The sequence below is a fragment of the Acartia tonsa genome, chromosome 3 (assembly GCF_053477335.1).
Source record: "Acartia tonsa isolate MP-2025a chromosome 3, ASM5347733v1, whole genome shotgun sequence".
NCBI classification, from domain to species: domain Eukaryota; kingdom Metazoa; phylum Arthropoda; class Copepoda; order Calanoida; family Acartiidae; genus Acartia; species Acartia tonsa.
The window spans coordinates 9,701,267-9,714,576 of NC_137262.1; the positions used below are offsets into that span (position 1 = coordinate 9,701,267).

A 13,310-nucleotide genomic window follows, 5' to 3' on the forward strand; every position below is an offset into this window, starting at 1 on the left:
AAAAAAATTACCTCAAATAAATTAAATATAAGCTATATAAGGGGTAATTCTGCTTTTCATAATTGGAAGAGAATATCCTAATTTATCGTACATTGCCCCTTAAGATCTCCAATTCCCACATTAAAATTTTCGAAGGAGTTAATGTATTGGAGGATGATAACAGTTAATGAACCAGTTTCTCTACCATGGTTAGATTTAAATCTAGAAAACTAGACCAAGGAAGACGACAACAAAAACCAAGTAGAATATGTCAAGTGCATAAATATAAATAGAATCAAACCTACACTCTTTAAAAAGTCAGTTCAAAATAAAAGCATAAAAAATTCACTTTAATTCACAAAGCGCGGTGATATAGATTATCTCCTTGTATACCTATTTGAATTTAATAAAAAAATAAAACTAAAAATATTTTCACTCTACTGATTAAAATGAAGCAGCTATTAAAAACTACTATTTTTAATTTAAAGTAAAATTACTATAAACTTAAAGATAAGATTATTGTAGCAAAATCTTTAATAATTATCAAGAAAAGTACTTATTTATAATTTGAATTTGTAGACAATATATTCGAGAAATTTCATTTCAGGTGTGTCCCAATTTTCAAATATATGCTGTACTTTTGTGTTGTATTGAAAGCTTATTCATCTTTGCATAGATTTAAGTAAGATTTGTTTATACAGTAATGAAAATATTCAAATTCTATTAATTAAAGTACTAAGGTTTTTTTTTGTCTGAAGCTAAAGATTTTAATACTGATTTAGTTCTCCTTTACAGGGAAGGTTTGAATATGTTACGGGATAGTTTCAAGCTATTTTATTTGTAGATCTAATACTTGGCATTGTTTTAGGCTAATTTTTCTATCCTCTATCTAATCCCTTTCAATAAAGAGTCCCCTAGGTAGATGTTAGGGGCACAGTCGCCAGTTTAAAATACAACAATATATTTTTTTGTTTAAAGAAGAGTTATAAATATTTTTCTCTATTAAGATAGAATGATTTCCAACTTGTTTTTGTATTGAGAAAAAGTACTTTTTTTATTAAATAAAATTATTCTAAGCAAGTAACAACCACTAGTAGCAAGGCACACAAGAAAAAACAAACATGAAATCTCAAGTACTGTAAAAAAGTCAAAATTAAGTAACATTTAAGTTATTGGTTTATTCCCAAGAAAATTCAAGATTTACAGCGACGGAATAAGATACATTTTTTCATAAATTTACTTGTTCTTGTAGACTAACAGAATCCCATAATATATAAACCAATTGCATTTAATAAGATTCTCATAAATCAGGAGAACCCCAATTATATTTTCAACTCTCAATGTCATTGGTAATGGTTGAACAGTAGACAGACGTTTGAAATTACAAAGTAGCTTCGCTACTAAATATATATATGTACATATTAAAACCTTCTGCATCACTCAACAATAAATTTACTCAAGTGGATTTAGTTAATCCTTGCCTTTCACAGTGAATGTTTCGTATTTTTAAACATGAAGTTATAGTATCAACACAAAACATGAATAAAATATAGTGAGACTAATGTTTTAACTTAACAGGTTTCACATTGACTGACTGCCTGATCTTTTACGTGCATTTGTTTTTGTGGTGCAGCTACTATACATATAAGCTGGATATTTCAGTCAAAAAATGAAAATTCAATATTTGTAGAAAAAAATACTAGGCAATAAACTTATTCCAGGGCATCTTTATTGTTAAAAAAAGTAATCTACAAAATGAATAATTCATTGGATTTTTATACAGAATGTTGGCTTCAAAATGTAATGTTGTGTAAGTGTATAAAATGATACCCCCCAGTTATGGATGAGGGCGGGAGGGGAAGTCACGTTAATCTAAGCGTGCGTTCCTTCTCTAAAGTACAGACATTAGATCATAAATTTAGAGGCATAATACAACCTGAACTATAACCCTATTTCTTTATATTGTCCAATAAAACTCTAGTTTATTTTTAAAAGATAAAAAATCAATAAGGAAAATTTATAGTTTTAAATCCAGAAAACCAACATATTTTAATGAAAAAATCAAGAAAATCTAAATAAAAGAAATGTATGTCTGTTTCAAGGGTGCCGGAGCCGTATAATTTTGATGCGGCTCCGGCTCCGGCTCCTACCTTAAAATTAATATATCAATTTTTTTTCATTATTGAATTTGATAAAATAAAATAAATAATATAAAATATTTTGCTTTTATTTGATTAAAGCTATATAAAAGTAGAAGGATGTGTGTCTATTTGTTAAGTAACAATAGTTTTTCAGTTTATTATATGGAAATAGACCGTTGCCAAATTATAATATTACTTTAAAAAATCATTTTTAGCTAGTCCGGAGCCGGAGCCGTTTTTAACGAAAAATACGGCTCCGGATCCGGCTCCGGCTCCACCAAAAATGTTGCTGCTCCCGGCTCCGGCTCCGGAACACTGTCTGTTTGTCTATCTGTCTGTGTTTCTGTAGCTTAAGATCTGGCTAACCGCTAGACCGACATGGTTCTCCATTAAATTGAAGATTCTTATAGGTCCAGGGGAGATTTATTGTTATTTTGGGGGAGAGTTACAAAGATAAATCGCCCCAGTAAAAAAATAACTCCTCTAGCCTCTAGTAAACATTAAAGTAGCTATTTCTAGTTTTTATTAAAAGTCGCCTGACACTCTATATATTAAGTCTATCATACATATAAAAAAAAACGGAGAAAAGTTCTCGGAATTGGATAGAATGTAAAAAGCTTAATATTTGTACAGTCTTTGAGAACGCGTACTATATAATTCTCCTCAAGAAAATACCAGACATAAAGGGATAGGACAACGCACGATTATTTAATTAATCCCCAAACTCTTATGAATGAGATTATATCTCTGAATGGTAAGTAGTTAGGGGATGATTAATAAATCCGATCTTTTCCTCTCCCTCCATGGTAAAAGATATTTTTGACAATTATATGACAAAAAAAAACAATTGTTTTATTAATATGTTATTGGAATCTACATCAGATGAAAACCCATAAAATAATTGAATTTTTATAATAGCAATTTTCTTTTGGCAATACTAGGAAAAAATAAATTGAAAAAAAATGACAGTTAATTTTGTTTAATAGATCACTTAATAAAGTTTTGTCCAAAAAAACATAATTTTTAAATAAAATAATTCACGTCAATAAAAAAAGAGCCGATGAAAAGAAACAATAACAAGGATGACAAAATCCATAAAAGCGAAGCTCTGAAACGGTAGGACAAACGGACATTAACACGTGTATAATGTCAGAACTGAATAATCAGAATGCGAATGTATAAGAGTCAAAGCAAAATTGTAAGTAAATTTGTTGAAAAACTGCTTTATACAGGATAATGATTATGGACATACTTACATTTTTAGGACTTGATTGTAGAGTTGCTTCGCTTATAATATTGTACTTTGTTGTCCCAGGAATCAGTATACCAAAAATCAGACCAATCGGATAATTAGGTCACATACAAATTTGTCGTTAAAAATGTAAAAAAAATTCAACATGTTTAAAATGGACGTACGGACATTCTGGTAATGATTATAGAGTTGCTACGCTTTCTAACTCGTACCTAACTATTACAGGAATCACCATGCAAAATTTGAAATCGATAGGACCATTCTAACATGCCTAAATTAACGAAAATAGCTATTTAAAAAAGTAAAAAAATCAACATGTTTAAAATGGACGTACGGACATTTTGGTAATGATTATAGAGTTGCTACGCTTTCTAAATCGTACCTAACTACTAAAGGAATCACCATGCAAAATTTGAAATCGATTGGACAATTCTAACATGTCTAAATTAACGAAAAAAGCTATCCGTGACGGACGGACGGACGGACCGACGTACGGACGGACGGACCGACGTACGGACGGACGGACCGACCCTAATTATAGAAAAGCTTCGCTTTTAAAAATATATTAAAATATGTTGAACAATAGCGGATTTTAATTAAATTGATTTTTTTGTTGCTAATAGAGAATAAAAAATCTTGTTTCAATATTAGAATTTGGGTCAATTTCTTTATTTTTAATTACTTAAAAATACAAAAAAAAACGTTGCTTGACACGTTGCGCATCCGCTCGTCGTCGGAGAGGTGATATATTCGAAACAAAACCGTGTCATAAGAAAGATGTTAAAAGTTGAACCCACTGCCGCTCTGAAAGATGCCTGACTTGAATGTTATGATTAGGGGGATTATCTTGTCAAAAAAACAGGCGTAACTTAAAACAATGCCAAGTTTTAACTTTCAAACAACGGTTGTGACAACCAAGAATTGGTTGGCTGCATTAGTGTAGATGTTAGTGCCTTAGGGGCCTAATATTAAGGTCTGACTCTATGATGTTTTCAACGTCTCAATTTGATTTTCTTTCTGTAATGAAAGCATTCGAAAAAAACTCTAAAGTGTGAATAAAATATTTCAAAGAAATTAATTACCTATTATACAGAGTTTTCAAGCATCTGTGATAATGTTTAAAGTGGGTTCATAACAAAATAAATTGAATATTGTTTGTCTATGAACAAGTGTAATGCGGCCATGGGGTATAAAAATGCCACAAAAATGAGCGCAGCAATGCAAAATGCAAAGCAATAATTTTTGTACCGTTACATTTACAATGAAAAGCGTTTAGTTATTCTTGCCTCTTTGTTTCTAAAACACTTTCAAACTATCATGAAATATATTTCTAACTAAATTTCTCGCCATGAAGTTAACAAAGCAAAATGTTATGTTAGAACTGTCCTATCAGATTGAGTCTTATAGATTATAATAAAGTTGATCTTTTTCATTACTTTTATAACATTGTAATCATTTTAACTATATAATTCAACAACACAGTCTTGGTATTTTTCAGATAATTTCATACTTTGAAGATTATTTATTATGAATGCTATTATCCTTGTTTTATAACACCATTGTACATGTACTATTGGTACCAATTTCACAGCTCATAAAAATGTCAGCGGAGAACATGATATTTTTGCTTTTGACATTTAATTAAATATAATACAGAATAGAATGCTGTCTGTCTGTCTGTCTCTCTGCAAATCCGTTTGTGTTAATTCACACTTAACCGATTAGGTTAAGCTTTCCAGAGAATGAAATTAATGGCCATGTGGTTGTTTTAAGCTATTTTTCGGGTGGGTAAAATATCCCCCCCCCTCCCGAAAAAATGCTACCCAATAAAAGTAAAGATCAAACAGTATTGTTGCAGTACATAGTGTAAACACTTAGAGGCAAGGGGCGAAGTTACTATTATTCACGATGAGAAACTTTTAACATAAATCTGTAATGTATTATAGCTTTAACACAAAATATAAATTTTAAGCTAATCACTGATTCAAAATAACTTGAATTAATAAATATATCAAACATATCAAACATGTTCCTAATGTTAACTGAGTAGATATGTAAACTTAACCAACTGGTTTACAAAAAAAATATCATGTGGCCAAAATAAAACTCGTTAAAATTTACACTTAAACATAAGGGTAAAAGAATGCAATGCTGTATTTGAAATCAGGCTATTGTTACTATGTTGGTATTTATAGCATTTTGTCCTTATATTAAGAGGTAAAGTAAGAGGAGGTCTCTGTGTATGCATCATTGCATATCCAGTAGTATCTCGTAAACAGCAGGAGTGATAGGTGCAAAATTTTCAACAAAAAAATGTACGTTTGCCCGTCTACTGTAAGCAACAAAGAGCTCTGACAGTTAGTTTAGAAATAGACATGTTAGAATTCACCTATCGATTTCAAATCATGAATTATGATTTTTGTTATAATGGATAATGGTTAATAGATATTCATTATCAAAAGGCATTTATATATGTTGATTATATATTTACCTACTTAATATGAAAACTTGTTAAAATTCTGATTCCTATGACAATAAGGAATTTATGTTCGTATATCTGGCAGGCTATTTATTGTGATTCGCTTTTTTGGATGTTATCACCCTTGTTTAACATTAAAATTCAGCCTATACTCACTCAACACAAGCTCTTCAATTGGGATTCTATAGAAAACTAATAAAAATTAATTAGAGGTATTGATACACCTCTGAGAGCTAGATAAAATTTACATCAATGTCCATTGTTCAATTAAGTACATACAACGGAGAAATAAAAGTAATTAGATTTTCATTAGAATTTGGGTACATAAAATTCTCTGTAAAACATATACTAGCAGCTTCGCCTCTTGCTTCGCCAAAAACATTAAGGTATATGCTCACATTTTATTTTAGTTCCAATTCCAATATAAATATCGGATGGCCCTGAAAGAAGACCCTAGGGTAAAGGCTGTTTGGATATTTATGGGAACCTGAGATTCTATCTACTGACAGAAAATGTGAGGAGACTAGTTTCGCTGATTTATATTTCGATCATGGAAGGTTTATTTGGGGGAAGGGTACCTCCAATCTTGAGGCCATTAGGGGCGTAGCCACTAGTTATAATAAAATAGATTAGAGAACAAGATTTACCTTAATGAAACAGGTTTAACTCACACAGATAACTTAGAAACACTAAGTTAAATGTAAGACACAAAATTAAAAAATAACTTTTACATGAATCTCTCTGCTAGCTTTTTTAATTCACAAAATTCACGTAAATTCTCGGAAAATAAAAGGCCGGACTGACATAGTACGTTATATTTGTTAGACACAGAGCTAGACAGCTACTTAGCTAGCCTGGATGGCCTTAAGGTTAAAATGTACATACAAATTAAATGCTAAAACATTTTGGATCACTCACAAAAAAAAATCTTTCTTACGGGCAATTACGATTTTTTGTTAAAAGATATAAAAACATTACAAATTTTACTTTAACATAGATAAAAAATACTTGTTTAACATATGTACTTTCTCAATATTATTAATTATCTAAAAACTATTTTTAAGAAAGTTATGAAAAAATTAGCAGACAATTGTTTTTACGTTTTAGCAGACAACTTTTCCCCTGAAATTAGAAAAAAATAATAAAAATATATTTTTTTAAATGTTTAAAATATTTGTTTATCGCCTGTGAAGGAAAAGTAAAGTAAACTATTTTAAAGTACTATTTAACCCTGTTTTCATGACTTCAGTGCAAAGGCATATACTAAAAAATATTTTGTAATGAAATTTAATTTCTAGTGTTTACATTTTGAAATAAAAAAATCTTAATCAAAGTAACATAAAAAAGCTTTTTTAATTTATTTATTTAGATTTCTATATTTTAAAAAATTTTGAACTAGAATTAACAATTAAAAAATGTTTATGAAAAGCAAATTTTACTAAAAGCCGTGTTATTATTATTATGATAAGACAGCTGATTTCCCCCTTCACTCCATACCCCTTTTTCTTATCCCCTCTTGAATAACACCTTTCCTTCCCTTTTCTTCCCCTCTTCTTATTTATTATCATACTCATCCCTTCCCTTATTTACTCTCCTGTTATTTACCTCAATTGCTCGAAATTCTCTTTCTAGTTTCGGATCTACTGCAGTTCACGGTAAAATATTGCTGGTAACGAATATTGCTAAAAAATTATGAATTTTAAAGGCTGCTAGCTGCCAAACAGCTGAACGTACAGATCATGCCCGCACAAAGTTTTAAGCGGCATAAAAAGGCCTACAAATAATCTGGAATAGCCATAAATCAATAATGCATAATTATCTTGCAGTGCAGAGAAATGCGCGAAAAAGACCTATTTTACGCGGTTTTTCTTCAGTGAAGCTTTCCCTGTGCATCATTGGATCTTGTCTATTCCAGATTATTTGTAGGCCTCCTTATGCCGCTTAAAATGGTGTGCGGGTATGATTTGTACGTTCAGCTGTTTGGCAGCTAGCAGCCTTTAAAATTCATAAATTTTTAGCAATATTCGTTACCAGCAATATTTTACCATGAACTGCAGTAGATCCCTAGTTTCTTCTTATCTTTCTTCAATATACTCTTTTTAACAACATGCTTTGCTCCCCCCCCTAACAACTTATAAATTAAGAAGAACGTAAAAAAAGGAGACTATTAAAATTAGTGCGAATATCTTCTCTTTTTTGCTCTCTATTTTGAGCATGAGAGAGAGAGAGCAATTTTGTGGAGAGTCGACGTGTGTGTATCGCGTAGTTTAACTCCGTCCATGTCTATAATATGGAGCCTTCCCTTTTTATTATTTCAAGTCATGTCTTTCTATAGTCTCACTTACACTATATCTAACTATATCTATTTTATAGAGAGAGAGAGGAGTAGGCTTGTGTGACTGCTTTTACTTACAGAAGACTAGTTTCTTAGTACAAACCAATCATATAGTTTGAAAAAGTTGTATTATCATAACGTACCAAAACTAGATTTTGTGTACAAATGACAAAATATTAAAAGTTAATAATTGACATTGTATTTTAAATGATTTTTTTATTAATTTCAGAACGGAATTAATATTCCATAGTATACAATGCGAGACAAAGTTATATAAATATTGAATAAAAACTGTTGTATATAAATTGGTATAAGGTGATTCAACTAGTGATTGCTATCATGGATTATTTGTGATAAAAAGTTATAGGTGAAATATGAATTTTAAATATATATACCAAAGTTATATATTAGAGAATAAATAATAATCGAACTATATCAAATTTCGATCTAAATTCGATTTCGAGAAAATTGCTTCTTGGTGTCATTCTTATATATAATAAATTTTATTTTTGTTTTCTTTTAAGATCTCACTAAAACCACTGAACCGATTGAGTTTACCATTGTACGTCTGGAATATTCACAAAGTGATTGGAAAATTAAGTCTGGGTTTAGGCTATTTTTCTGTCTTTAGATAATTGCTAGGGTCGCAACTACAATTATTTCCAAGTAGTATAGAATGAGGTATTTAAGGGGTTATTTGGAATAAGGTGAAAATTATGAAGAATGCTCGCCTGTCATTTTGGAATTTTGGAGTTTAAAGGGTAATTTTAGGGGGCAGGGTCACTAAATTAAGGAGAGTTTAAAGGGTATAAAACCAGATATTTTTGGGGGCGGAGTTACTGATTTATACATAATGTACATTGGGGTTAGTTTGGTCGATTTGATTGATTCCACAATTCTTTAATTTTTTTATAGTATTTTGGTATATCCTTTACAAATGCGGGAAAAATGTCTTTGTCTGTTATCTAGTCTATCCAGGGCTGGATCTTTAAATCATTTTAATGGTGATTTCGCGCACCCCGATCTGATTCACCACTAAAATGATTTATAGATCAAGCTCAGATAAGAACAACTTGATCAGTTCTAGCCAAATGTTTTCTTTTTATTTACATATTAGATAAATACTCCAACGCTACTTTACCTAGAAAATCCTACCTTAAGCTAGTCGTTTCTCATATGTATTTTTCTCTAGACTAAAACTACTTTCTTCTCATTATCTGTTTAATTTTTTAATATTTTGCAATTACATTTTGTACTGATTGTGTTGTTATAGATTTTAACCCTTTTCTTAAAAAGGGATTTATTAAATTATTAGGAATATTAACCCTTCTTAAATGTATATACCTATTTCAATTACCTAGTTTATTTAGTAGACTTCAACCCTTTTACTTTCTTCTGACTGACCAACAACCGTTTCTCCCTCTTGTTCTTTAAAAAAAAACTTTATGGGGGGTGTTGACCATTGCGCAATTGACGTATAGTTTAGAATAACCGCTAAATCTTTAATCTTTTAACTTCCCCCTCCCCCCTATACGTTTATGCTCCCAAAAATTTTATTATTGATCCCTTTACCAAGCAACCGAGTAGTTATGCAGTTTGACTTTGAAAATACATCAAGAAAATATTGCATGCAATTTTAATTTCTTGTAAAAAAATTCTAGCATCATCCATGATAGTAATAATGTGATTTTTTAGAAGAAAGAAAAGAAAAATATAACATACAGTGATAAAAAGTGATTTATAAACATGTGTGGTGTCAAAGACGCTCTTCTAGAACCACCAAAACTAGATTTTAACAATAATGGAAAGAGGTAAGAACATTTTATTAATATTTTTATGTTTTTTTTATACTAGTTGATTTGACTAGATATGTTATTCGATTCCCGTCAATCCTAATCTAATCGCATAAAATATTTAACACTTTTATACTACGTGAAATTCTGAATAAAAAGATTCAGCTTTTTTGCCCATAAATTGTCGCTTTGGGATCAAATGTTTTTTTTGTGTAGTACAAAAACAGAGCAATAAAAGTGGTATTTATAAAGTTTCTAACTTTACCCCTATGAAAAGTTTGTATGCATTAATCAACATACTGGTTAGGTAGGTACTTCATTTATATAAGACCAGCATATTAAGTTTTAGCATCTAAAATAACCAAAGAGATTCAGTAAAACAAAAAATAACATGTATGCTATAATTCTATCAGTTTTCATTTGAATTATTATGTTATTTTCCGTAAGGAACAACAAGTGTTATTATGAATTATAATATACCAAAAATTGTCTTTCTGCAATAATATATTTTTACCATATATGTAAATAAGTTGTAAATAATTTGAAAATGTACCTATGGAAAATTGGAATACTAAAGGGGAAAAGCTTATGAACATGTATAAACTAATAAAAAGCATCGTGCGGCTATTATATTAAAAGATCTATTCTTTAAGAATAATATTTTCAGGGAGTCGAACGACCAGAGGAAGGAGAAGTCACGTGATGCCGCCAGGTCGCGGCGGGCCAAGGAGAGTGACTACTTCCAGGAGCTGGAGGAATTGATACCTGTCCACGGTACTCCTCCTCACTCACAGATGGCCAGCATTGATAAAACTTCTTTGATCAGGTTAGTTTTGAATTATATTTTCTTCCTAGGTTAACATTAACTTCCCCAATATCAAATCATGGTAATGGAATGGACATACATTATATAAACTGGTCCCCAAAGTTTTATATAACGGTTCTCTCATTCGTTGGTTTCAAATACTTCAAATTAGTCATTTACACCTTTTAACCAATAATTTATATCTGCAAGTACTTAATGTTTATTAATACTCATTTGGGATGTAAAATAAACACAAATGAATTGTGTATTCTCTTATCCCTTAAGATCCATGATGTAAAAGTAGCAACTATAACTAAAAGAAGTATAAGACAGGTTAATCGATGATAAATCATTCCTTTCGACCTCTCCAAGATTTTAGGAGGAAGAAAGTGTTTGAGAATAATTTAACAGTTTTGTTTCCCCTCCCTCGCTAGTGATATATTTTAAGACTTACTAATAGACACACATCCCTTTGTTATTTTTATTTTATTCGAAGACTAGCAGCTTGGCCCCTTAGATATCATTTTTGTGTATATTGGGGGGGGGGGGGGGGGGGTCTTTGATATAGTTCAAACCCACTTCATAAAAATAGTTTAAAAATTAGATTAGAACTACCTAGAGTATTATTGTATTAATTTTTTATTAAAATCTTGATTTTTACTCATAAAAACGTTGCATAATTTTTATTTTTCGCCATAAAGTTAAGTGCATGTCTTTTAAAAGTTTCATCATAAAAGTTTTTATCCTTGTGTGGTGCTATTTATAGATTAATGAATGCAAAGTTCAACTTTTTATTATAAAAAATATTTGTTAGATACCTAGGCATACAAACATATTTCGTGATACCTTCTTACTTATGTTTATTTTTGGAAAATTGTTTTTTTTTATGTTTTGATACCTACTTAATGATTTACAAATTATAAACATTTTTAATGATTTAGAAAATGACCTAAATAATAATACTATTAGTTATTAGCCCAATTTTAAGATAACCCTTATCAAAGTGAATAAATAATACTGCTATTATTAATCCATACAAGTTTAGCTTTTAAGATAAGAATCAAGATACATTTACACAAGGAAGACAATGTGCATTGCCAAAAGCATCAATAATAAATAAAAAACGATTAAAATTGAATAAACTATTCGAATTCTACTTGCATGCATAGGTATCTTATAAAACCGAAATTGTTATTTTTTAGGGAAGCTTCGTTAGTCTGGGGTTAAGTTTTTTATGTAGTACCTATATAAGGTAAAATAAAGAAATTGGTGATTAAGAGTTTTACAAAAATGTCAGCAAATATTTGTTATATCCTACGTATCTTACTGTCTTACTAGTTATAGCTGGGTATTTTAGTTATACTATATTTTCTCATAAAGTTTTTTCTATGAAAATAATATTTTTATTATGTTTTAGATTGACAGTATCTTTCTTGAGGACCAGAGACTTGATTTCTAATGCTGGAATACCTATTCCACAGATCAAGGAAAAGTTTTATTTTTATTTGTGATATTTATGAGTACCTACCTACCCTAATACTAGTTGGTGTTAGAATGAATTTTGTTCGTCCGGATGAGACAACTAAACCGATTAGGCTCTGCTTTTTTTTTATCTATTGCTGGGTATAGTTTTAGTCTATTTTTTGAACTAATATTAAATGTACAAGGGTCTTACCATTACCCCCATCTTGGGGACAAATATCCATAAAGTTTTTTATGTGGTGTAGAATATACCTAGAGATTACATAAAAGATACTTTAAAATTTTATTTTTTATTAAATCATTATAAAGTATCATTTAAGCAAATCTTTCAAATAAATACCTACCATACTCCCATCTTCTTGGGGACAAATCTCTTAAAATTTTAAATGTTAAGATTATAAAATACACAGCAATTTTTTCATTTAATTCATAGAAGTACAATTTGTAACTTTAAATTAAATATAAAAATGTCATTTTGGCAAATCTTTCAAATTTTCAAATACAAATTTATTTAATTTAATTAAAATTAAATTAAAACTTTCATAATTGTATTTCTTTTGTATAAGCTGATTTTTCTTTCCTATTTTACTTAAATTATTTCGTTTCATTTCTCATTTTTAAAATAAATTCAATTCTGATTAACCAAACGTCCTTACTTCGATTATCAAAACGACAGTTTTATCCAAAAAATAAAACTGTTTTTCTAACGGAATAGGAGGAGGAGTCACTGGCTGATTGCATGGACGTGCTGACCGCTATCAACGGCTTCGGTATCGTAATGAACCAGGAGCAGGATATTGTTTATGTAACCAACAATGTGTCAGAGTACATTGGCTTGACAGCGGTAAGTTTCTATTATTTATATAATCATAGTTATTGACAAAAGAAAATTATCTTAAATAGGTATAAATCTTAAAAATAAATCCTTTAAATTCTTTCTCACTCAAAATTACTTTAAAACAGAAAGCCGTATACAGCCATACTTAGGTTTAAGATATGTATAGAAATACTTGGCTTATAATATCATAACAAATTGTCATAGGA

At 29.9% G+C, this 13,310-nt stretch overlaps 1 protein-coding gene across 1 annotated transcript in view; it reads left to right on the forward strand.

Moving 5' to 3' along the window:
• The first annotated feature begins 8,364 nt into the window (after positions 1 to 8,364).
• LOC145313258 (uncharacterized) overlaps positions 8,365 to 13,310 on the forward strand; it is a 29,875-nt gene continuing 24,929 nt past the window's right edge. The window contains exons 1-5 of the mRNA XM_080152579.1: positions 8,365 to 8,501; positions 9,882 to 9,997; positions 10,647 to 10,805; positions 12,202 to 12,269; positions 12,980 to 13,110. Of these exons, the coding sequence (XP_080008705.1) occupies positions 9,933 to 9,997; positions 10,647 to 10,805; positions 12,202 to 12,269; positions 12,980 to 13,110 (423 nt within the window). The 5' untranslated portion in view covers positions 8,365 to 8,501; positions 9,882 to 9,932. The remainder of the gene's footprint in view (positions 8,502 to 9,881; positions 9,998 to 10,646; positions 10,806 to 12,201; positions 12,270 to 12,979; positions 13,111 to 13,310) is intronic.